Source organism: Fukomys damarensis, unplaced genomic scaffold (genome assembly GCF_012274545.1).
Source record: "Fukomys damarensis isolate Sample0158 unplaced genomic scaffold, DMR_v1.0_HiC HiC_scaffold_12, whole genome shotgun sequence".
Lineage (NCBI taxonomy): Eukaryota > Metazoa > Chordata > Mammalia > Rodentia > Bathyergidae > Fukomys > Fukomys damarensis.
This window is the reverse complement of record NW_022900924.1, coordinates 21,722,980-21,745,176: the sequence shown is the minus strand read 5'-3', so window position 1 is coordinate 21,745,176 and position 22,197 is coordinate 21,722,980. Positions and strand designations below refer to the sequence as shown.

The 22,197-nt window shown below is 52.8% G+C and overlaps 1 protein-coding gene across 1 annotated transcript in view; it reads right to left on the bottom strand.

Moving 5' to 3' along the window:
• Positions 1–8,354: 8,354 nt before the first annotated feature.
• The window catches only part of Glt1d1 (glycosyltransferase 1 domain containing 1), an 87,011-nt gene continuing 73,168 nt past the window's right edge, over positions 8,355–22,197 (bottom strand). Inside the window, exons 13-14 of the mRNA XM_033762478.1 lie at positions 9,082–9,205; positions 8,355–8,375 (exon numbers count right to left, since the gene is read on the bottom strand). Coding sequence (XP_033618369.1) covers positions 9,097–9,205 — 109 coding nt within the window. The 3' untranslated portion in view covers positions 8,355–8,375; positions 9,082–9,096. The remainder of the gene's footprint in view (positions 8,376–9,081; positions 9,206–22,197) is intronic.

The following is a 22,197-nucleotide window of genomic DNA, read 5'->3' as shown; positions in this document are numbered from 1 at the left end:
GGGCCCTCAGACAGTGTCAGCCGCTCCTCGGAACCAGCTGAAGAGGAGGCCTGGGCTGTGGGCCAGGAGAGCTCTGCTCACAGCCTGGGATGGGTTCCTTCCTCCTGGCATCCTCCTGGGTGACGTCCTCTCCCAGTCCACACCCTCGCAGCCTCGCGCTGTTAGCCTGGGAGGTGGCATTCTCTGGCAGGGCTGCCCCCTGCCTGGGAGGATGTTCAGCACTGCCCACCTCCACCCCAGCTACCGGCAGGTCTCCTCCCCTGGTGAAGGAAGGGGCCACGTGGAGCTCCTTGTCCAGCCCTCAGGGTGACGGGGAGAGGCCAGCAGAGCAGCGAGGGCCTGGCCTGGGCTGTGCACAGCGCTCTAACTCCCACTGCACCATGGGGATGCGTCCCCTTCTGGCATCATGTTCCCGGCTGTGGCTCAGGGTACCTCTGACAAAAAGGAGCCTCGTGGAGGAGGTTTGGGAAATGCAGAGCAAACTCTACCACAGCCCTGATGCACCATGCTGAAAGTTTGTCTGGGTCTCCCGGGGTCACAATTCAGGTCACCCCTGGAGGACACATTTAAGACACCACCACACAAAGGTGACACACCCATGTGCATGGCACGCTCATGTGGCAGACAGACATGTGCACCCCAGACAGACATCCCACCTCTGTGGGGACGTGTTCCAGACCCAGGGGACCCTGGGAAATGTCCCGTGTCCTCACCTCAGATATCACCTGTCAGTGTGGAGTTGGTGGCAGGCAGAAGTCTGTGGGCTCGGGGTCCACAGGTGCCAGGACCAGTGTTGGTGGCCACATTGCCCCTGAGGCACAGCAGCAGCATCTAAGGGCTAGACGCGGCCTGAGGTTCTAACCCACACTCTGCACCTCCTGGCCCCAAGGCCCCACTGGTCTCACCTCCCACCCCTGCCAGGCACTGGGGACACACGGAGAAACTGCATGCAGCTCAGGGAGGGGCAGAGACAGCACAGCCACTGCCCATACCCAACACGGGCATCGCTGCTGTTAACGCTGCCAGGCTGCTCTTGGAGGCCAAGGGAGGTGTTGCCTTGGTGACAGTGTCACCAGTGGGCCCTCAGATCCACTCAGGTGTTGGACAGGGAGCTGCAGGAAACACAGGCTACCAGTCCTGCCCTGACGTTCTGCATGGACACAGCTGGGCAGAGCCCAGGGGTTCGGCACTGGGACAGAGCCAGGTTGGGAAGTGGCTGCATTATCTTCCACTTCCCCTCCTGCCTGTCCCTGGTCTTCTCAGCACCCCCAGGGCCCACCCCAGCCTCTGACCAAGTTAGGACTCAGCATCACTCCCTCCCTGTCTGGATCAGAAGCTCTCCCTCCTACGCCCAGCTTGCCTGGGGTGCAGTTGGGCTCCCGAGGTCACAGCCAGACTGGTCTCTTCCTGTGCCAAGTTCTGCAGTCTGAAACACTGGCCTTGGTCCGCCACTAAGTGACCGCCAGAGCATCCGTATGCCCAGCCAAGACCAGGCCTGCCTGCCAGCAATGCACAGCTTTGAGAGCTAAGTGGGTAGTTATCAGTTCAATGTGCTGGATCTCGGCTTTGCTTGTTACACAGCAACAGCAACGGTTAACAGCTAACTGATACACCCAAGAGGGGCCATTCTGGTTCTCTCATCCCACAGAATCAATGCAGCTGCCTATTAGTGCATCCAGTCCTGTAAAGTCTGTGTTAGTGTCCTGAGGTCTCCTCTGAGCCAAAACTGTTCCCCAGAACCCTAAAAACACCCAAGTAGCAGGAGGTGAGACTTTGCCATCATCATCATCACCACGGAAACATCTAACCCTGGTGGCACTGTGGTCTCTGGGGTGGGGGGAGGCTGAGCCGCCAGAACCTCCAAAGCAGCGGTCAACTCAGTCTGGGTGTTAGCTCAGCACCTACCCTATGTGGACCTTCATGACGTGATGCTGCCCAGCATGAGTTGTCCATACAGCGGCCGCTCAGGTGCAGCCCAAGGAGTAGTAGTGTGAGGTTCACACAGGAAGGAATGCAGAGACCACACACAGTGTGGGACACTTAATCAAACCTGTGTGGTGGAAACACTAAGTCAGTCCTGTCCTCCTCCATCGAAATCCATCTGCCAGAATGACGCATAGAAATTAGTGGCTCTGTCGGGCTCTGGAAAGCAGAGACCCTAGGATGTGTATAAATGGCACGTGTGAGTCTTCCGGGCTTTTTCACCCCATCCAGAGGCTGGAGAGCCCCAGGCGGTGTCTCGTGATGTGGAGGTGGAGCTCCACTGCCTGAGCTCAGGCCGGTCCTGCCCTGCTGCCTGTAAGCTCTTAAGTACATTGTTAAAACAGAAGGGCCTGGCCTTCAGCCAGTAGAGTTTCCGGGGAGATGGATGCATGGGTTCATGCATCAGGAAGGCGGAAGAGCCTGGCAGACTGTGTGCGTGTTGGTGTGACCACTTTCCACCAGTGCGGACAGCCAAGCAGTGGCCGCAGACCCCCCCTTTCCTCTGGCCCACGCCCCAAGACACCTGGTAATCATCACCACCTCACAGCCCTGGTACAGCATGCAGTGTAAAAGGGGTAAACAGTGCCACTCGAGAGCAGAAGAAAGGGCAGCCTTTTCCCCAGGTCCTCAGTGCAGATGTCCGAGTTCACCAGCCCTCCACCACTGACCCCCACCGAGCGGTGGGGCCTCCTCTTCCTGCCTCTCCCGTGGGCAGTGGTGAGCACTGCTTCGTGCTCTGCCAGGACAGCAGGGGTCGGGGCTGGGACACCCTTCTGAAAGGACACAGCCACTCTAGCACACAAGCCATGGGAGAAGCAAGCCTGGGATCTTAGCATTTATGTTCATTGTTTTACTCTTCTGAAGAATCAGAGCATCTTCAATATTTATGTGAAACCTCCAGATATGCAACATTTTGGTAGCTATTACTGAGCAGAGCATGTTAGAATCCTAGGAAATAGAGAATGAAGGCAGCTATCCTCCTCCAGGACGGCAGACTGAAACGATGCAGGACAAAACTGATGGGGCACTTGAAGGCATGATGTGACAACGAGAAGGCAGGCACAAGATGCACAGTGTGTGAGTGCGTTTGTGTGGAGGACAACGACAGACAGAAATACTGCAGAGGGACAGGAGGCAGAGCAGGAGCCAGAGTGGAGGGTGGTGGTGGGGTGGCCCCCAGGGGGCGCTGGGAGGTCAGCGTCCTGGCCAGGGTGATGATTTCAGGGAGGTGTAGATAGAAAAGCTTTTAGGTTTGTGCATCTGCTTTCCTTGGATTCTACCTCCATGTATACGAGAGTAATAATGACAGAAACTATAAACCACTCTATGTTGGGGTAGAAGACCATTTAGTGAGTGCACAGGGGACCCTGAGCACTGGCCAAGGGCAGTCCTCATGTTTCCTTCTCACACACACCCACTGCAATCCCCGTTCTGCACATGAGAAAACAGAGTGGACCGTGGGAATGCACCGTCCTAGGCTCAGAAGCAGCTAATACAGTTTAGACCTACAAGGTCCCCGAGAGCTGCAGGTGCTGAGGCAGGGCTTCTGGAAGGCGAGGACCAGGACCACCACTCATTCACAGACTGGCACAGCTGGATGACCTGGATGGAAGAGGCAGTCATGGGGACGTGGCCTGGGAGGACGCATCTCTCTCCCAGCCCCTCCCAGTGCTCTCTGCTTCCTGGCTGCCCCAAGGTGAGCATCTGGCCTTGGCCCAGGCCCTTCCTCCAATCTTCTTCTGCCTGGAGCCAGCTGACTTCCACCTCTAAACACAGGAGCCAAGTCAGTTCCTCCTCCTTAAACCTGTGAGTCAGGTCATTTTATCCCAGCAACAAGAAGTCAACTAAGACACCACATGTGCTGGTTAGCTCCAGAGCACGATGCCACACCACGGACACAGGCCCACATACACTCGAGGGCACACGCCCAGTGTACACCTGCCTGTGTCTACTGCAGGTAGGACTCTGCAGAACATCTTCATTTTCTTTCTGTCGCCAAGGATTCAGCTGTTCTACTGCGGCTACAATATCTCAGAACTGGGTTGAGATCTCCTTAGCAGAAGACTGCACATTTTCTGACACTCTCATCTGCATGTTAAGTGTCCTCTATGAGAAATTATCACTATGTACTGAGCTTCTCCATCTGCCCGGGGGCCTGGGCTGGTGATACTGCACTTAGGACACAAAGCTCAGCCCAGAACTCACTGAACCTGGTCATTACTGCAATCAGGTGAGGAGGGGAGGAGAGGAGACATGGGGAGGAGGAGGAGGGAAGGAGGAAGAGGAAGAGGAGGACAAGGAGCGGGGGAGGAGGAGAAGGAAGAGAAAGAAGAGAAGGACGAGAAGGAGGAGGAGGAAGAGACGGGCTCTGTCTGTGCCGATCAGAGAACATGCCAAGCTCTCGGATGCAAACCGGATCATTCCCTTACTCTGAAGAGCAAATATTTGGGGTGAAGACGACTTGAAAAACGCTGGCTTCCAGATTTCCAAATATACCAACTTGGGGTGAACTCAGCCAGGATGGAGAAGCTGAATCTGGGGAAGGTCGCAAGGTACAGGTAAGTAGACCATGAAGGACAGAGGCTAAGGTTTGGCTTAAACACTAAGTTTTAAATAGTATATTTTAGTAATAAATTAAAAAATTTCAAAAGCATGTTATGCATGACTCTTATACAGACTGCCGATCTTCCCATAAACACCAAGGACGGAGTTCAGGAAAAGGGGAAAGGGATTGGTCGGCTCGGCATTCCCCGAGGGAAGCACTGCAAGGTGCTCCCCTGCTCGTGACTACAGGGAGCCCCACATAGGGCACCCTTGCCTCTCACCCCACGCCCTGTTACTATGGCAGCTGTGAAGCGGCTGTGCTCTACCCACAACACCTTTCCTGGTTTCAAAAGAGACTTCTCCTGGGCAGTGTCTCCTAAGTCACACCTACCATTTTTGGCAACACTGCAGATGTTTTTCTTGTTGTCCACAGATTATTCAAAAGTGGAAAAACCAAACCTTGCATAGAAATGCACTGAACTATTTGATGAGATCTTTGAACAGAAGGAACCCAAAATGCCACAAGGCTTGAGACGGACCCGGCCCTGCAGGCCTAGCCAGGACTTACCCAGAGAAAGCAGGTTATTGCCAAATGCAGTGAGCAGCTCCTGTACCGTGTTCCGAATGAATGCGGCACCCGCCTGCCCTGCTGTGTTAATGACCCGAGGCCACAGAGTGGCAACACAGTGGAAAAAGGAAAGCGGGCTGCCCTCATCCTTTACTGGAGCCCTAGGAAAGAGGTCAGGGGCTCAGAGACTCAGGGGCTGGGGATAAATGCGTTGGAGAGGACCAGGAACACAGGAAAGGAAGACAGGACTCTGTCCCTGCTGCCGGCGTGGTCTCCTACAGCCTGGCTTCCTGCCCATCTTGTCCAAGAGTCAGAATTCCCAGGGATGAGTGCAGATTGCCCAGACCAAGCTGTGCATGCATACCAAGATGCACAAGACACACAATCTCCTGCCTTTACCCCCACGTCAGAGCGCACACTGCCAGGGCTGCCTGAAAAGACCACTGGTGATGGATCATCCAAAAATGGCCAAGGTCCCCCACGGAGGGAATCAAGTCTGTTCAGTGACCTCCCCTTGGCCAGCACCAGACCCAACCTGTCTGCTGCTGTTTGGTGAAGGTCACAGCAGAACTCAGACCTGGGGGAGTGGTGATTTCCCCTCTTCCCTCCTCTCCTCTTCCTTCCTCATTCCTGGGTGCAAAGAATGGCTGAAATCAAACTCAGCCCTTAAGAGTGCACATTGCTTCCCAGGATGGGGCAGTTCACAGTGGCACCTACCAACCCAGCCGGCTGTCCCCTCTGATGTGAGTCACCTCGTGCTTGTTGTGAGAAGAGGACCCAGGAACGCGCATCTGTGTTACTCACTTACTTAGTTACAATATTTGAGGCTACTCCATTAAACTTGCTTAGAACATCCTGTTGCTTTCTCCTCTGCAAGTGTCTGTTTCAGGCAGATAATGTGACACACAGAAGGTAAAAAGTTTCCTGTTGAAGGGACTAGAAATTTAACTGATTTATAGCTTGAAGTTAGTTAGTTTTTTGTTTTTTTTTTTTTTCTCTCCCTTCTCCCCTGGAAGGAGCCAAACAGCTCACAGCGTTTCATAGTGAACACATCACTAAGCGGCCAAGGCAATTAAGCTATTGAAAGAGACACTGCTGGTCGTGCTGGGGAGGAGCAGGTCCAACTGAAGCCAGCTTTCTCACAACCAGAACGCTAAGCAGGAAGTACAAGCATCCGTGCTGTAACTTTCAGCAGCCTGAGAGATGAAGTCTTTACATCCTGGGCATAATTGTTCTCGGTCTAAGGAAATGGCCAGAACAGGGCTGTCATCACCAGGGGCATCCCTGTTTTTGTAGTTAATAAATTTATGTCTCGGCCGGGTGTGGTGGCACATGCCTGTAATCCCAGCACTCAGGAGGCTGAGGCAGGAGGATTGTTGTGAGTTCGAGACCAGCCTGGGCTACATAGTGAGTTCCAGGTCAGCCTCAACTATATAGTGAGACCCTGTCTCAAAAAATAATAATAATAATAAAATAAATAAATAAATAAATTTATCTCTCGCTGTATCTCTGAGACACCAGGCAGGGAGGATATTAAGAAAGTAGCCATTGCTGAATCCAGTTGAATTAATATCCAGAGCCCCCAGGTGACAGTGGGAAACAGACCCAGATGAAACCAAAGAGCCCACTCAGACAAGGTGAAATATCAGGATGTAGCAGCTCCCAGCCAGGGCCTTCCACATAACACACTGGCTCCCAAATTACCAACACATGAGCATACAGGCAGGGACAGCAAGGCAAGTGAGGAGCCCTGTGTACTTTCGTTTTTAGTCCTCCAGCTTTCTGGGGGTCAAGTCCTGTGTTCATGCTGTGCAGGTAGCATGGTTCCTACCGCCCGGCTCTGATCGCTCCACGTTGCCTGGGTGGTTTCGTGGTTTGAACCCGATCTGTGCCCTGGGAAGACCAGACAGAGGTGTAGAAGTTTGCTGCTGTTTTGCTGCTGGCAGCCACCCCGCCTTTTCCTGATTCCACACCCCAAATCTGCCCTGGGGAGTGAGCCTTGGTCTGGCGAGGTGCCAAGCGGGGTGCTCCATCTCTTCTGCCCTAGGGGGGCCCCAGTTGGTGCCCTGGGGACCCGGCCAAGGTTCTGGCAGTCACCATTCCCTGGCCCACTGCTGCAGTCTTTCTTGTCCATTGCAGCCTAGTTTTTCAGTCCACTTTTCTATTTCATTAGATGCTCTATCACCCTGTAATAAAATACATCCCTCTTGATTGGTTAAATAAATTTCTGATACTGGCAACCAAAAAGCATTGGATGAACCCCAAAAGATGAGCCCCCCATCTTCCAGAAACAACATAGGCAGTCCATGGGTGACAGCAACAAGACACGCCCCCAGCCCAAGGGTGGCTGCTGTCTCATCCCTCAGCGGGAAGAGGACCCCAGGGCCGGGAGACTCCCACTGCAGCCGAGGAAGTCGGCCGGAAGTAGATTACTCACCATGGCAAGTGCGAGCCTCCAAAACAGGGCAGCCTCAGCCTGAATGGGGTTTGGGAAAACTAATATTTACCCAGAACTGAGCAGGAAAGCAGTGGCTTCCACTCAACGTTTTCCCTGCACATGCCTGTTCATGATCATGGATGAGCGGGTAGAGAAAGTGCAGCAAAGCTGCCTGTGGGCTACTGGCCAGCGTACAAATAACGAAACTAGGTCACCTGCAGGAAAGTGGGAGGAACTGGAGAGCGATGTCAGGTGAAATAAATCAGGCTCAGGAAGACGAGCACTGAATGTTTTCCCTCAGGTGTGGGATGAAAAACAAAAGGTGAGGGAAAGTAGAAGCAATTGTTGTCAGGGACGTGGGAAGTGGGGATGGAGGGCAGGCGACAGGGAGGTGGACGTGACCCAAACGCATCCTGTGGACGCATTAAAGTGCTGCCACGGGGCCCAGCACTTTCTCAAATTAATATGCACTAATAAAAAACAAAAGCATCAGGAAACGTAGTTCTGGAGGGGTGGGAGAGCCCTCAGCCCAGCCCTCTGCCCCATTGCTCTGTCTCCCCTCTTCCTGGAAGGAGGCTGAGCCACTGGGCTCGGGCCCAATTTAAATCCCAGATGATTTATTTCTAGATAGATCCTTAACTATGAGCCAAGATTCAATTTCAGGTAAGAGCACATTATGAGGTTCCAGGAGGACATGACTTTTGGGGGTACAGCATTCACCCACCTCACATGGACGGTATTGAAGGGAGGTAGGAGAAAAGTTCTCTGCAAGGCTGAAGCAGGAGGATCGCACATTTGAGCCCTGCCTCGACAATACAGCGATTTACGGGGCTTTGTCTCAAACTAAAAAAATACAGGACAGGGCGTGTGAAGGCTCTGGGTTTGATCCCCAGTACGGCAAAAAAGAAATTTTTCTGCCAAAGCAAAAATCTAGCACCCGAATCTTTGTCAACACAAGGAATTCGATGATAACTATTTTCCTAGTGCATGGACAGTAAGGATGTAGGTGAGGGTGAGTGTGTGTGTGTCTGAATTGTTACAAGTGTGTGCAGGGAGAGTGTTCAGAAGCAGAGGGGGTCTTGCACGGTGCCACCTGCTCTCAGTTACTCCCTCAGGGCAGCAGGGCCATCCGAGAACTCCCCACCCCACAGCACCCCCAGAATCTCCTTCCCCAGCCAGGCTGTGTTTGCCGGCAGCCCCCAAACATGCCGCTCGCTGTGGCTGGACATGCACGGCCATGGGCCGGGCAGTCTCCCCACGTCCCCACAGAGCAGCAGAAGCCAGAGCCTGTGCGCCACACTCTGGATGCTGCAGCCGCGGCCACCCCAATCCGTGGGTGTCCTCTCAGACACCACCCCACCAGACAGCCAACGGCATTGGCAAGGGGCAGTGAGCCATGCTGGGGGAGCTGGAGCCCGAGGTCAGCCGCGTTGCAGGACTGGGCTGGGTGAGCGCCCCTGGCCACCGCTGTCATGGGTACTGCAGAGGCTGTGACCAGAAGTCCGGGCCACCCAAGACACCAGGGAAGAGGGACCTCTCCGGGGCTTACCTTGCTCTCCTCCACTCAGACTGCAGCTTCCCTCTGACCCTTTCGCTGATACTCTGTAGCCACGAGTACGGGAGCTTTGGTGAGTTCTGGGAATTCTGGTGCATCAAGGGTTCTAAAGGCAGTCCTGAGAGTGAAGACACTGTGGTTAAAGGTGAAGAGGAAAGTAGAGATGAAGGTACTCAAGAAAGAATCAAGATATTCTGGGTAACGCGAGGACCACGGCATTCTGGGTAAAGCAAAACCCAAGGTATTCTGGGTAAGGCAAAGACCAAGGTATTCTGGGTAAAGCAAAGACCATTGTATTCTGGGTTAGTCGAGGACCAAGGTATTCTGGATAAGGTGAAGACAAAGGTATTTTGAATCCCCATGTTGGAAAACAGAATTGGAAATGTCATTTTCACATGAATAACCAGTGCACGGAAGGAAAAAAGATCTGAAACCTATGAAAAATTCTCCACCTGATTCTGTAATATCATCCCAAGCATAAATGAAAAATAGGCTGAAATACCATTTTTTAACCTAGCAGATTGGCACCCGTCCCAGTTCAAGGAAACACTGTGTTGACAAAGCTGTGGGAAGCAAGGACTCACACAAGGCTGTGAAAACATAAACCGCTACCAGCTCCATCTGGGTGCACTCGGCTTCACTGCCAGCGTGAGGAATGATGCACCTTTGACCTGGCCCTCCCCGGGCTGCACACGCGCCCTCCCCACAGGCGTACAGGAGTGTCTAGTGTAGCCGCTGTGTGACAGCAGCTATGGAGACTGCCCATCATACTGTGTTCATCAGTAGGAGACTGCTTGAAGTCTACCCTGTCCCGTCTGCCGGAACATAGAGTACAAGGCTGGGCATAGGGAAAAGGTGAATGTAAGGTGGTACCAATAGAAGCTGGGAGCCTGCGATCCCAGCACTGGGGAGGCTGAGGCAGGAGGATTGCTATGAGTTTGTGGCCAGCCTGGGCTGCAGAGTGAGCTCAGGTCTAGGCTGAATTACACAGAAAGACCATGTGTGAAAAACAAAACAAAAAAGGAAAACTGTACTGATATAGAAAGAGACACATTTCAATGGGAAGAAAAACCAAGTTACAAGACCACACACTTAGCAAGCAACTATTTGTATAGAAAGTGGGGAAAATAAGAACGTACATTGAGCTTACTCCTGTTTGCATAAAGCTACACTAAAGTAGCACACCCTGTGACCGCAGCCCTGCGAGAGGCCTTGGGCCGGGGTAACTCGTCCTGCTACTCCGGGCTCCCGCCTGCAGAATCTGGGAGAATAAATACTTGCAGCTGTCATGTGTGGGGATGTTTGTTGTGCAGCTGTAGATGGTTGATCCATCCACTTTAGCAAATTTCCCCGGAACTCAGCCTCCTGAGACAATGAACTCACTCATTGCTCACAGTTCCTACAGGCTGGGAGTTGGTGCTGGCTTTGCTGCTGGCCCAGCCCATGGGCACCGCAAGCTCACAGGTGAGAGGTTGGCCAGGGCGAGGTCACCTGATGGCCAGCTGGGGCTGAAGGTGTGGCAGGGGGGCCTCACATGACTTCCTCCTGGGGCCTGGGGTGGTCCTTATAGCATGAGATCTGCCTTCTGCCGGTGCCTGTGACCCCCGAGCAAGCACACAGTGAACTTGGGTGTCACTCGCTGACATTTCCGTGGCCAGGCCTATTCAGCACGGCAGGGAATGGCTAAAGGTGTGACTGCCAGCCTCGGTGCTCTTGGAGACTGTGACATTTGTAACAAACCTGGAGTGTCCAGCCCATAACTGGTCAGAGCGGGGAGCTGGGGATGAGGACAGGCATGGGAAAGGGGCACACAGCATTGGGCACTCCAGACGCCGTCGGCTGCCCTTGCTGTCAGGTGTATGTGCTTCCTCTCGATGCTTTCTCTACGAATTAATGCAGAAGCCATATAATGGGAGGGACTACCACGAATGGCAGCAGGCAGCCTACTGTGTGTCAGTTGGCTTCCTGACACTGAAACAAAGCCCCTGTGACAAATAGCCCAGAGGAGAGGCTTACGCTGACTCAGGCCTTCGGAAGGTTCAGTCCATGGTCGGGTGGTTCCACTGCTTCTCCAGCCAGCAGGGGCGGGGCACAGACGTCAGGGCAGAGAGTGTGGCGAAGGAAGGCTGCTCACCTCAGGGCAGAGAGGAAGGATGCGGGTCCGGCACAGTCTCCAAGCGCACACCCCCAGCGCCCACTCCCTCCAACTAGTTCCTGTCACCACTCAGTAAAGCCACCAAGTTATGAAGCTATGTGGACGAGTCTTTGGGGACATTTCATTCCAAACCATGGCGAAGCCTGTGCACAGCTTTGTGTAAGAGACTGAATCACAGAGATCCATCCACACCAGCACACACCGAGCCACCTGTGCTGTTTCAGGAGCTGCCTGGGCTGCACAGGATGTATGCGGACTGTTCATGGGTATCCCCTACTGGTGTGCTTTTAATTAGTTCCAGTTTGGACTACTAAACACGGTGATAGTTCAGCTCAAGGGTTACATGTTGTGTGAGTTCACATCAGCCTCAGAACATAGGCAAGTGAGTCTGTGTCCTCGTGAGACAGGAAGTGTCCGGTCCTGGTGAGTGGAGTTTCCGGAGTCTGTTCATGCTCTACCTTCAAACAAGGTGGGGGTGAAAGGGAACCTGGCTGTTTGGTGGTTTTTTTGTTTTTTTTTTTTTTTACTATTTTTATTCCCTGGTTACACGTGCCTGCGTGGTTTTGCACGGGAGTATGCAGAGTGCTGACCCGACCCTGGGCCATAGTTCATGGTGTTCTCCATTGTCATGGTTTCCGTCACCCTCCCCTGCAGCCGCTACCCTTCTGGGATTTCACGGCAGGCTGCAGAGGACCTCCCTGGAGAACTGCAGATGTACATTTCAGAAGTCCCCAATTTCCCAAAGCTGGGCCCAAACTGCTGTGCTTTCTTTTGATAGGTGCAGAATCACAGCACAGGGGCAGAGTAGGAAATAAAGAAGGGGCAGGATCAGGACTGGAGTTGGCCTGAGGGCCAGGGGACCCAGGAAGTCCCATGTGGGACAAGGACCAGGGTGACCACGCAGGCGCTCAGAACCAGCACTTCCGGTCCGGGGCTCACCAGGCTGCTGTCCCTCACTGTTCCGATCCACAGACCACCCCGAGGCAGAGCTGCCTGGCCGATGCCCAGCTCCACAGCCCACTGACACCCCAGAACAGGGCTCAACACTCTGCATGCTCCGCCTGAGGGAGCGCACTCAGAATTACAGGCAGCTGGGTTTGTTGAAAGAAGCCAAAAAATTGAGACTTCTTTATAAAAGATCTGGATTTAAAATACTGCCTCAGCCTGGTTTGTGTGACTCGGTGGCTCCTTTTGTGACCTCTGCCTTAGGGTCAGGCGAGATTGCTCCAAAGCAGTAACCCTGGGCTCATGGCACCTCTGGTTCTTATGGGTCCGGCCTGCCATGAGGATGTCACCCGGATGCTTCGCTTTGTCAAAACCCAGATCTTCCTGCTGAAAATGACAGTGTTTTGCTTGCTCTTTTGGCTTGTTGTGTGTTGTTAGCTATTGCATAATGCAGTTGATTTTTGTTTTGATTTCATCTGGTTTTATGAGACAGAGGCTCAATATGCAGTTCAGACTGGCATCAAGCTCATGGTGATCCTCCTGCCTCAGCCTCCCAAGTCCTGGGACTGCAGGCCTGGAGTTGATCATCTGGAAGTTGAGGTGGTGGTGTATGACAGAATCACCTGGCTGATGGTGGCTGCACTCCCTGGGGGGCCTTGGGCCACCTGCCCAGCCTGGTTCAGCCTCAGCTAGAGGCGTCCCTGGCCCTAGATCCTTGTCCTCCCTCTGGCCAGCCTGGCCTCATCCTGCAGTGGACAGAGGTATGTATATGAGGATTGCAGAGGTGGCAGGCACTGGTTCCAGGTGTCTGCTCCCCAAGGCGAGTCCAGGGCCTGGGTGGGGACACAGGGGTCTAGCAGGGGTGCAGGGCAGGGAGAGACAGCTGTGCAGACTGCTGAGGCCTTGGGCTGTAGCCACTCCCGGCGCTTTGTGGTTGCTGTAATGGAAGTAGAGTGGGGAATGAACAATTGGGCTTTCGGAGGGACTATTAAGTGGAAATATCCCCCACCCCACCTGCACTGGACATATTCAGACCATTCAGGGCCAGCGTTAATCTCTGCTCTGCCAAAGAAGCTGCACCTGTAAGTCTAGCAGCATGCAGACTTCACTCCGAGAACTCACACTGCACAGGCTTCCCGAGGGCAGCTCTGCCAACCACAGGCCATGGCCCTGAGAGAGGCTTCCTGCCTTGCTTCTAGAACTTGACTTGTGTCACTAGAACCTGTCAGCTTTGGAGAACAAGACCAGGAAGGAGGGAGGAACAGCCCAAATGATTCCCAGCATCCTTCACAAACTCCTGCTTCACCCAGAACCTACTTAGAGCAAGGTGTCACCGAAACATGTGCCGTGGGGTTTAGTGACATCACTGGCACAGAGCGGCTGGTCTGTGAGGCTGTCCCATGAGCAGCCGGACTGGGATGCATTCATAGTGTGGCTGGGAGGAGGGGCCTGCAGGAGGTGGAAGGCTAACAGCTGGTCCGTGCTTCTGCCCCTTGGGCAGGGAGGTCAGTAAGGCTGCACCCCAGTGCCTGGAGGCCATGCATGTGCAGCTAAGAGGAGGCAGCAGGGAGGGACCTGGCTGTCCAGGTAACCGGCATTTTCATAACAGAGAGGTGGAGTGCCAGGGAGGGATGGAGGATGCTGGACTCCTGACTTTGCAGGCAGAAGAAGAGGATGTGAGAGGAATGGGCAGCCTCCAGCACTGAAAGAGGCAAAGAGTTAGATTCTCCCCTAGAGTCACTCGCAGGGCCACAGCCCTGCTGTCCCTTCAACCTGAGGACTTTGGGGCCCCCAGAACTGCCTGATGCTAAAAGCGAGTTGTACTCAACCACTACATTACCAGGAGTTTGTCACAGAGACAGGAGGAAGCAAACACAGCTGAAAATGAGGAGCAGCCCTGAGAAGCCCTCATCTCACCCTCACCCTCTCCGGTCCTACAGAGAAAGAGAGGGGCGTGTCCACAATCGTCGTCACCAGAGCCTCCATGCTCCTGTGTGGGTGCCCAGTCTTAGGCTCCAACTCGGGCCTCCATTTCCTACCCACTCAGTGGGACCAATAGCAGCTCGGTCTTCGTAGGGATCCTTTCCAGGTTCTTCTTGCCCTGAACAAAGAATTGGCCAAAACAATCAAAAAGGTAGCAAGGTTTTACATGTACTACAGGTGGGAGAAGAAGTATGCCCTGCACAGCACGAGTGAGCCTGGGATAGAGAAACACAGCGGCCATGAGCACAGCGGAGGCCATCTTGGGCATCTCCCATTCTTCCCTCAGATCCAGGCCGTCCTATCAAAGACCTGCTTGATTTTTGCCCAGAGGAATTGAAGATGCCACTTGCTGATTGGTCCCAGGTGCAGGCTTGGCGCACATGTCCAGGATGTCCGTGACTGACAAGCCCCGCCCTAACTTCTGTCTCAGTGGTAGGACTGAGTGGATTCATACATTGCTTCCAGTCTTCCACACTTAAAAAAAAAACTATTATGCATAAATAATAGTCCCTAAATAATAATCCCTGTGTAAAAATAATCCCTGGTTTCCAGGGAGCTGCACCCCAATGGTTAGAAGCCAGAGTAGGGTGTGTTGATACTACATACATGGAGGAGAGAGGGACGTGGCAGCCTCTCCGGGTCTGTGTGCTCTGTGTGTGCACTGGGCCAGCTTGCACAGGCACAGTTTGGTGGTTCATTTATGCGAAGCTTCTGCTTCTCATTTTATTTCTCCAGGGCCCCATTATCAGCTTGGACCTCTCTGTGGCATGAACAATCTCAGAAAATGTTTTGGACCCTGTTGTATGACTGCTAAGGCTGGGCTGAATTGGGTTTAAACAGTGAAAGGTGACTGTGCCGGCAACAGGTTTTTCCTGCGCAGGTGTAGCCATGGCGCTGGTTTCCAGCTCCTGGAAGCCTTTGTCGATGGAGGACACTTCAGAGCACTCAGCTCTGACCCGTGTCCTGTGTCTGTAGGCCCTGTGGCAGCTCCTGGAGGCTCGCTACCCACCGCATTCTCCCCACCCTGACCTACGCGTAGTTGGTGCTGTGTGGGAGCAATGGGGACAGCCTGGATCTGCACCCGTGGATCTGGCACCGAGGCTTGATATGGAGCATTTCTGGAAGAAAAGACAGTCCTTGTCTTTCATTTTGCACAGCTAATGAGGAAAGTGACTTTTCTGGTAAGACACAGAAAAGACTTATTTCCTTTTGTGCAGTATCGGTATTAATAATTTATTAAGCCCAAGTAATGTGTACATTCCCATCTATTGCTCAATGGCTGTCTAAAAGGCATGCCTAATTCATCCTAACCACACAGACTCCTAGTGGCTTTCCTACCATTCATTTCTCCTTCAGAACGAGAACCAAAAAGTAACAGCCACGGAAATACAACAGGCTCTGCTGTGTCACATGAGAGACTCAGAAAGGGGAGAATCCTGTGCCTGACATGGAGACTCCTCAGAGTCCTACAAGACCAAGTTTCTTCTACCCCAAGGTCACACAATGGCCTCTGGAGCTTTGATTATCACAAGGTCATTCCAAGGAGCAAGAAGGAGAAAGCAGGGGTAGGAACGTGAAGTCTGAGACAGAATCCTTCCAGGGACTTTCCTGGAAGGCCTTCCAAAGAGGCCCGTTTTATCTGACCCTCAGGACCTGGCCACAAGGTCAAACCTAGCTGCGAGGGAGGCAGGAATGGCCAGCTTTCATCTGAGAAATTGCCTCCCTAACAAAGCTGGAGGAAGAAGGCTGAAGGACAGAGGGAACATCACTCAGGCCATCAGCAATCTCAGCTGCATCCCATCATCCCCATCTCAAAACTGGTGCCACCCTCCACTAGTGAGCCCAAGCCAGAACTGTGACCAACGCCCCTCAGGGCTCACTCTCCACATCCTCAAGTCCGTCCTGAACCTGCCCACTGTCCACATCTCTGCCCCCAACCTCCTGTGGAGCTTCCATTGCTGCTCACCAGCCTCCTGCCTCCCTCTCGCTACTCCATAACCTACCCTCCTGGCAGGAGCAGAGTCTGCCCACATTCTGAGGTGCCTGGGTGCCAGGAGACCTGAGCTCCCATCCCAGCTCTGACCCTCACTGCTGGGACCTATCCAGGGGCCCTTCCTGGCCTTTCCATCCCCAAGTCCTTTCCACCATGGGGCATCTGCATTCCTCAGCCTTCCACCCCAATGGCTTCCTGTCTAGCTGCCTACAGCCCCACCTTCCTGAGATTCCCACCTCAGGATGACGCCCTCCTCACAGATGCCTCCCCCAGAGCCCGATGCTGGCACAGCTCAGCTCACTCACCCATGCCCACACCACTCACTCACCACTACTGGAATTACAGTTTTAGGAATGCACTTGTTTCCTGGTTTACAGTATGACTCCCTCACTAGAACACACCAACATGGGTGAACATTTGTGCGTCTCTCCCTCCCTCCCCCTCCTTCCCCCTCTTCCTCTCCTTTCACAGTGCTGGGGATTGAGCCCAGGGCCTTCTGTATGTTTCATTTTGAGGCAGAGTCTGACTAAGTTGCCTGGGCTGGCCTCAAACTCACAACCCTCCTGCCTCAGCCTCTTGGAGTGCCGGGATTACACCACTCCTAGTTTCACTTGCTTTTCTGAGGTCCTGTTCCACAGGGTCCAGAGTATGCCTGCCCCCCGGAGAAGACCAGAGCAGTTGGCTCTTGGGGGCTGAAGAGGGTAGGGATACCCAGCAGCCACCCACCATGAGCCTTCCCTGCCAGTCAGTGAAGAGCGAGGCCGTGCTGCAGGGTCTTGGGACCCCACTGGACTTCGTGGAGCCCCGAATGGAACTGTGACTTCCAGCAACTCTGTCTGTCCCACCAAGAGGAGGGAGGGCCACTTCCCAGGGTGATCAAATTACACTGGACAACTTAATGAGAACTTCTGGGCTTCTACTGAGGCATTAAATGGCAGTCTCCACATGGAAGCCTCTGTCGCTGTGACAAACCCTTGACAATCTGTTTCTTTCTTTCTTTCTTTTTTTTTTTTTCAGAAATGCTGTGGATGAAAAAGATGAACAAAGGGACTTTCCACAGCCTGGCCTTGGACCTTCACAGCCCACCAGTGAAAAGCTGGCTACAGGTAGAACGAGAAGAGTGCCTCCGATGGCTCTGACTTCGCAACCAGTTACAATGAGCTATTAACCACCTGCTCCTGGGCTGACCTGAGGTGCAGAAACAGAGCTGTGTTCTTCTTGTGGTGGAGTCCACCACTACTGCCTCGTAGCAGGGCAGGCTCAACCTCGTCTTTCTGGAGATTTTCCAACACTGGTGGTAACTGGTGTTGCTGATAGCAGTGGAGACCTTGGCTCTGAGAACTGGAGAATGATTGCAGTTGGTTAATCTGGCACCCTGGGCTGGTCATGAAGTCCTTTGATCCCAGTGTGAAGTTGACTTTCCAGTGCCTGCAATTAGTCTACGGAGCACACCTGCACTGGGGGGCTCAGGGGCCTTGAGGTGGATGGACAGTGGGTTGGGGCGGGACGCTGGCCGTGTTGACTGTTAAGCGCCGGTTCTCCACTCCCCTCAGGTCACCATCGCCCGCTGTCTGGGGAGGAAATGGACATTTCAGCTCTTAGGCCTTGTGTGCTGTGTTAGGGACCTGCCTGCCCTGCAGGACACTTTCTGCCTGGCTACATCCTGGTCAGGACTTCTGGGGACACTAGCACAGCCCGAGCAAAAGCGTGAAATTCTCACTGAAACATGACTTTGGTTCCCAGGGAAGATGGAGACTTTTCAGGAGGAGAGGCTCAATGAGGGAAGGACACCCTTTGTCCCCATGCAAGTCCCGAGCTCCCAGGACCACAGGGGCACCCCACACCCTTTGCGGCTGGCAGAGCTGGGGGTGAAGAATCAGGACTTCACGACTATTTTCCCCGCTTCATTTCCTTCATTATTCTTAAATATTTTTAATCTACAAAAATAAAAATGTGTCTCAGAAAACTTGAAAGCCACCAGAGAGAAATGTATGAGAAAATAAAAAGTCCCTGTGAGCTCGTCCCCTGGCTCAGCGTGCGGGCAGCTGCAGGCTTGGGGACTGTGTGACGCCACCACCCCACAGCCCTGATGCTTTCCTGCAGTCCACGGCCCAGGCTGCACGTGGGCTGCTGTGCAACTGTGCAGTTTCCTAGCGTGCGCCTTGGTTGTTTCTGGATATTTGGAGTCTCTGGCCATTATAACTAATGTGGTGGCTTTGTTGTCACAATAAGTCTTTCTAGTCATCCCTCAGTACATCCTTAAAATAGGCTCCCTTTTGGATCTGTTCTTATTAGCACATGTCTGTAGTACATAATATTTATACCCCTTGTGGGGAATTGTTGCATGTATACAAAATTGCCACATCAAAGGTTAACTATATTTTAAAGCTTTTGAGAATATATATATATATATAGATAGATAGATAGATAGAGAGAGAGAGAGAGAGAGAGAGAGAGAGAGAGATACATTTATATATTTAAGCACATTATATATTTTTTTCCAGCACTGGAGATTGAACCTGGGCCTTGCACATGCCAGGCAAGTGTTGTACCACGAGCTACACTCCAGCCATTTTATTTTATTTTTAGATAGAATCTAAGTTGCCCAGGCTGGCCTTGAACTTGAGATCCTCCTGCCTCAGTCTCCCAAGTAGCTGGGATGACACGCAGGCCCTGCTGTGGGAAGTGGCAGAGAGTGGGAGAGGTCTGTGTGTGGAGGTGGCAGATGTGTGATGATCCAAAGTGACAGAACAGCAGCCCATCTCACCCCTCTGAGGATAGGAATGTGGGGGCACCCCTGGCCAGGCCCCAGGTAAACACAGCCAAGGGCCCTCTCAGCTGAGTGGCACCAGGAGGGGTTTCCAGCTGAACCGTGTTGCACAGGGAATGACATTTGGGAGGCTTCCCTTGTGCCAGGGTGCAGGCGGGGAAATTCCACCTTGGCGTGCCTAGCAGAACCTAGCATGCAGTGGGGCATCTGTCCACCATGGCTGCCAGGACAGAACTGAAGCAGTGACCCCATTGGCTGGTGAGTGAGTGGGATAGGGCTGTTTGTAAGTCAGCTAGTGCACAGCAGCTGTCCATGTGATAGGGTCCTCGTGTGGACCCAGAGTCCCCCAGAGCCAGAGACTCTGCAAGCTTTCTCCAGATAGCCCTGAAACTGGGCAATTTCTGCAAACATGGGAGGTAGGGCGATTCACTGTGGTGACAGAGTGAGGTTTATCTGAGGGTTGAGGCTTCTGTAGGCTCAGGGGCTTCCCAGCCACTCCTTCAGGGTCTGAGATAGTGCTGATGGCTTTTCTTTGTCAGGGACAAAACTTTTGTAATGAAGCAGAGTTGGATAGTTGTTTTTTTGGTTTTTGTTTTTGTTTTTGCAAAGATGTTTGCCTCTGCCTGGATTTTCAAGGACTACTCAGGTCTTTAAAAAGATTATAAAATAATCACTGCAACCCAGATTACAAATGATGTCTTTTCTTTTCATGGCTGCCCACCCCCACCCCAGAGTCCTTTCTTTGTGTTCATCACCATTCCTGGCATCAAAAGATATTCAGTGAATACCAAGCAGGATGCCAGTAACCATGGCCAGAATCTAAAACTAGTGTGTCTCAAGGGCTGTGTCATCATGAGCCAACACTGAACATGCATCCTCCCTCCTTTCTCTGTTATGGATCCTGATATTCTACTGGGCCCATGGCTGCTTGGATCAAAACCTGTATTTGCAAGCTTCCCTTGCAGCTAGGTGTGGCCATGGGAGGTGAGTGTGAGTGAGAATTATCCTGCAAGGAGGAAGAGGGCTCTCTGCTCTAGCCTCACATCCTGTGTCTTGGATGGCGCTTCACGGTGGACCTTGGGTTGGAGCCACATGTTAGTGGCCACCTACTGAGGAAGAGGAGGAGAACAAACAGGATGGCAGTCTTAGAGCCAGTGGAAAATGACACTGGCTTAGACGACTATGCTTTAGATCTAGATGCCCACCCAAAGCCCTGTCAGAGGTGGAGCTTTTGCAAGGTGATTGGAACATAGGGGTGTTGTGCTCATCCACTAATGAACCCACAGCTGTTGGGAGGTGGGGCCTGGTCTGAAGAGGGGGTCCCTGTGGACGTGGCCCAGAAGGGCTCCTCCCTTCTCTCTCTGCTTCCTGTCCACCATAACCTGAGCAGCTCTGCTCCGCTGAGCCCCTCTGCCATGCTATTTCTGCCTTGGAGCCAGCCAACAATGGTCTGAATCCTCCAAAATCCACGAGCCCACACAAAGCTCTCCTCCCTTAAGTCATGGTGTTAGGTATTGTGAGCCAGTGATGCGGAACTGACTGAGGCAGTGGATCTCTCTACTTGAGGACCTGCAAGCACACCTCTCTTGCATAAACTAATTTATTCTGGATTTTTTATCCATCTTAACCAAGGCAGACGTGGAGCCTCCCTCTGCATTTGGTGTCAAGTTGATCCCTTATGACTGAGAAACATTTACAGTGCTTAAAACACTGACATTGTGCCAGTGCACTGGAAATTAAGATGGAAGACATGGCGAAAGAGACAGGATTTGATGGAGTTGACAAGTGAATGATGAAGGGCAGTGTGGGGTGCGTAGGTGGAAAGGGAACAGCCGAGCTGGAGGAGGTCAGGTGCGGGGAGACAGGCACACTTCACAGCAGGTGCTGCAGACCAGGTCCTGGCACCATGCATGCGTGCATGTGCGCACACACAAGCAAAAGATTTCTTGGCCCTAAGCTCATAATTGCAACTAACCCTGTGTAATACGGTCACACAGATTGAACCTATTTCCTCGATTGTGAATTCAGTTTCCAGTACAAGGGCTCGCTTTGTTTGTGGTGATCTTTGTCCAGATCCGGGTGGGAGTCTGAAGCTGTCAGCAGGGAATGCTCGCAGGCTCCCTGGGACCACACCCCAGTCGGCCTCTGCTGTGTGACAGCAGAAACCATCTAGAACACCCGGAAGGGCCCTGTCCACCTTCATGCTAGTTTGTATCTTTTTTTTCCAAATTCAGTTATCTTCATTTTGCTATTAACTAGCAAACTGATTGATAATTGTTCAAATGCACTGTTAATTTCTATTTAAATTTTCTTTGATTATCTGAGCATGGTGGTAGAGACCTGTGATCCTAGTGCTAAGGAGGCTGAAGTAGGAGAATCCAAGAGTTCAAGGCCAGCCTGGGCTACATAGTGAGGCTCTGTCTCAAAAAAGAGTACATTTCTCTTCGATAATTATAAATTGTACTTACCAGGTATATCAGTTAGGGTTCACTAGAGGTGCAGAGTTAATATAAAATATATTTACAACTATATAAGGGTCTTAGCAAGATAGGCTTACAGAACACAGGGCTTTCACACTTAGTTTCCAGGCCCTTTTCTTCAGTCTTATATTTTACTCATTTTGTTTGCATTTTTGAGATAGGATCTCATTAAGTCACTAAATTTTTGCATAGGCTGGGCTCAAACTTGAGATCCGCCTGCCTCAACCTCCCAGACTGGTAGGATCACAGGCTTGCAACACCAGGCCCAGCTCATTTGGGACCCTGAGTGTCACCCAAAGGTCAGGGTATATGGCCTTGATCCCAGGTAGTGCTGCTGGGGACGGAGCCTTAAGAAGCAGAGCCTGAGGCAGGGCTAGGGAGACATCCCCTAGAGAGGGCTTGTGGACCCAAGGCGCCCCCTTTTTGGGGGCCCATTTTGGACCCTGGCCCAGAACCTCTGCAACTGTGAGCCACAATCCAGGGAACCCCTCCCCTTGCAGCGGCCGCCAGGATTCACAATGGCGAGGCTGGCTGGGCACAGGCTGTGCTGTAGCCCACAGTGGCCCTGCAGCCCATGGGGTACCAGCTTCTGCTTCCTGCACGGTGCAGGGCTGGGCGGGCAGCTGAGCTTGACTCAGGCTCAGCAGGAAAGAACAGGGCAATTTCTGGGCCTGAGGTGCAGGGGGACGCTTTATTCACTGCCAGCCCATGCTGCCCGGCTGACCTGGGTGGGTATGGGTTCCGGGGCTCAGCTGGGAGTCTGTCCTGTCCCCGGGGGGAAGTG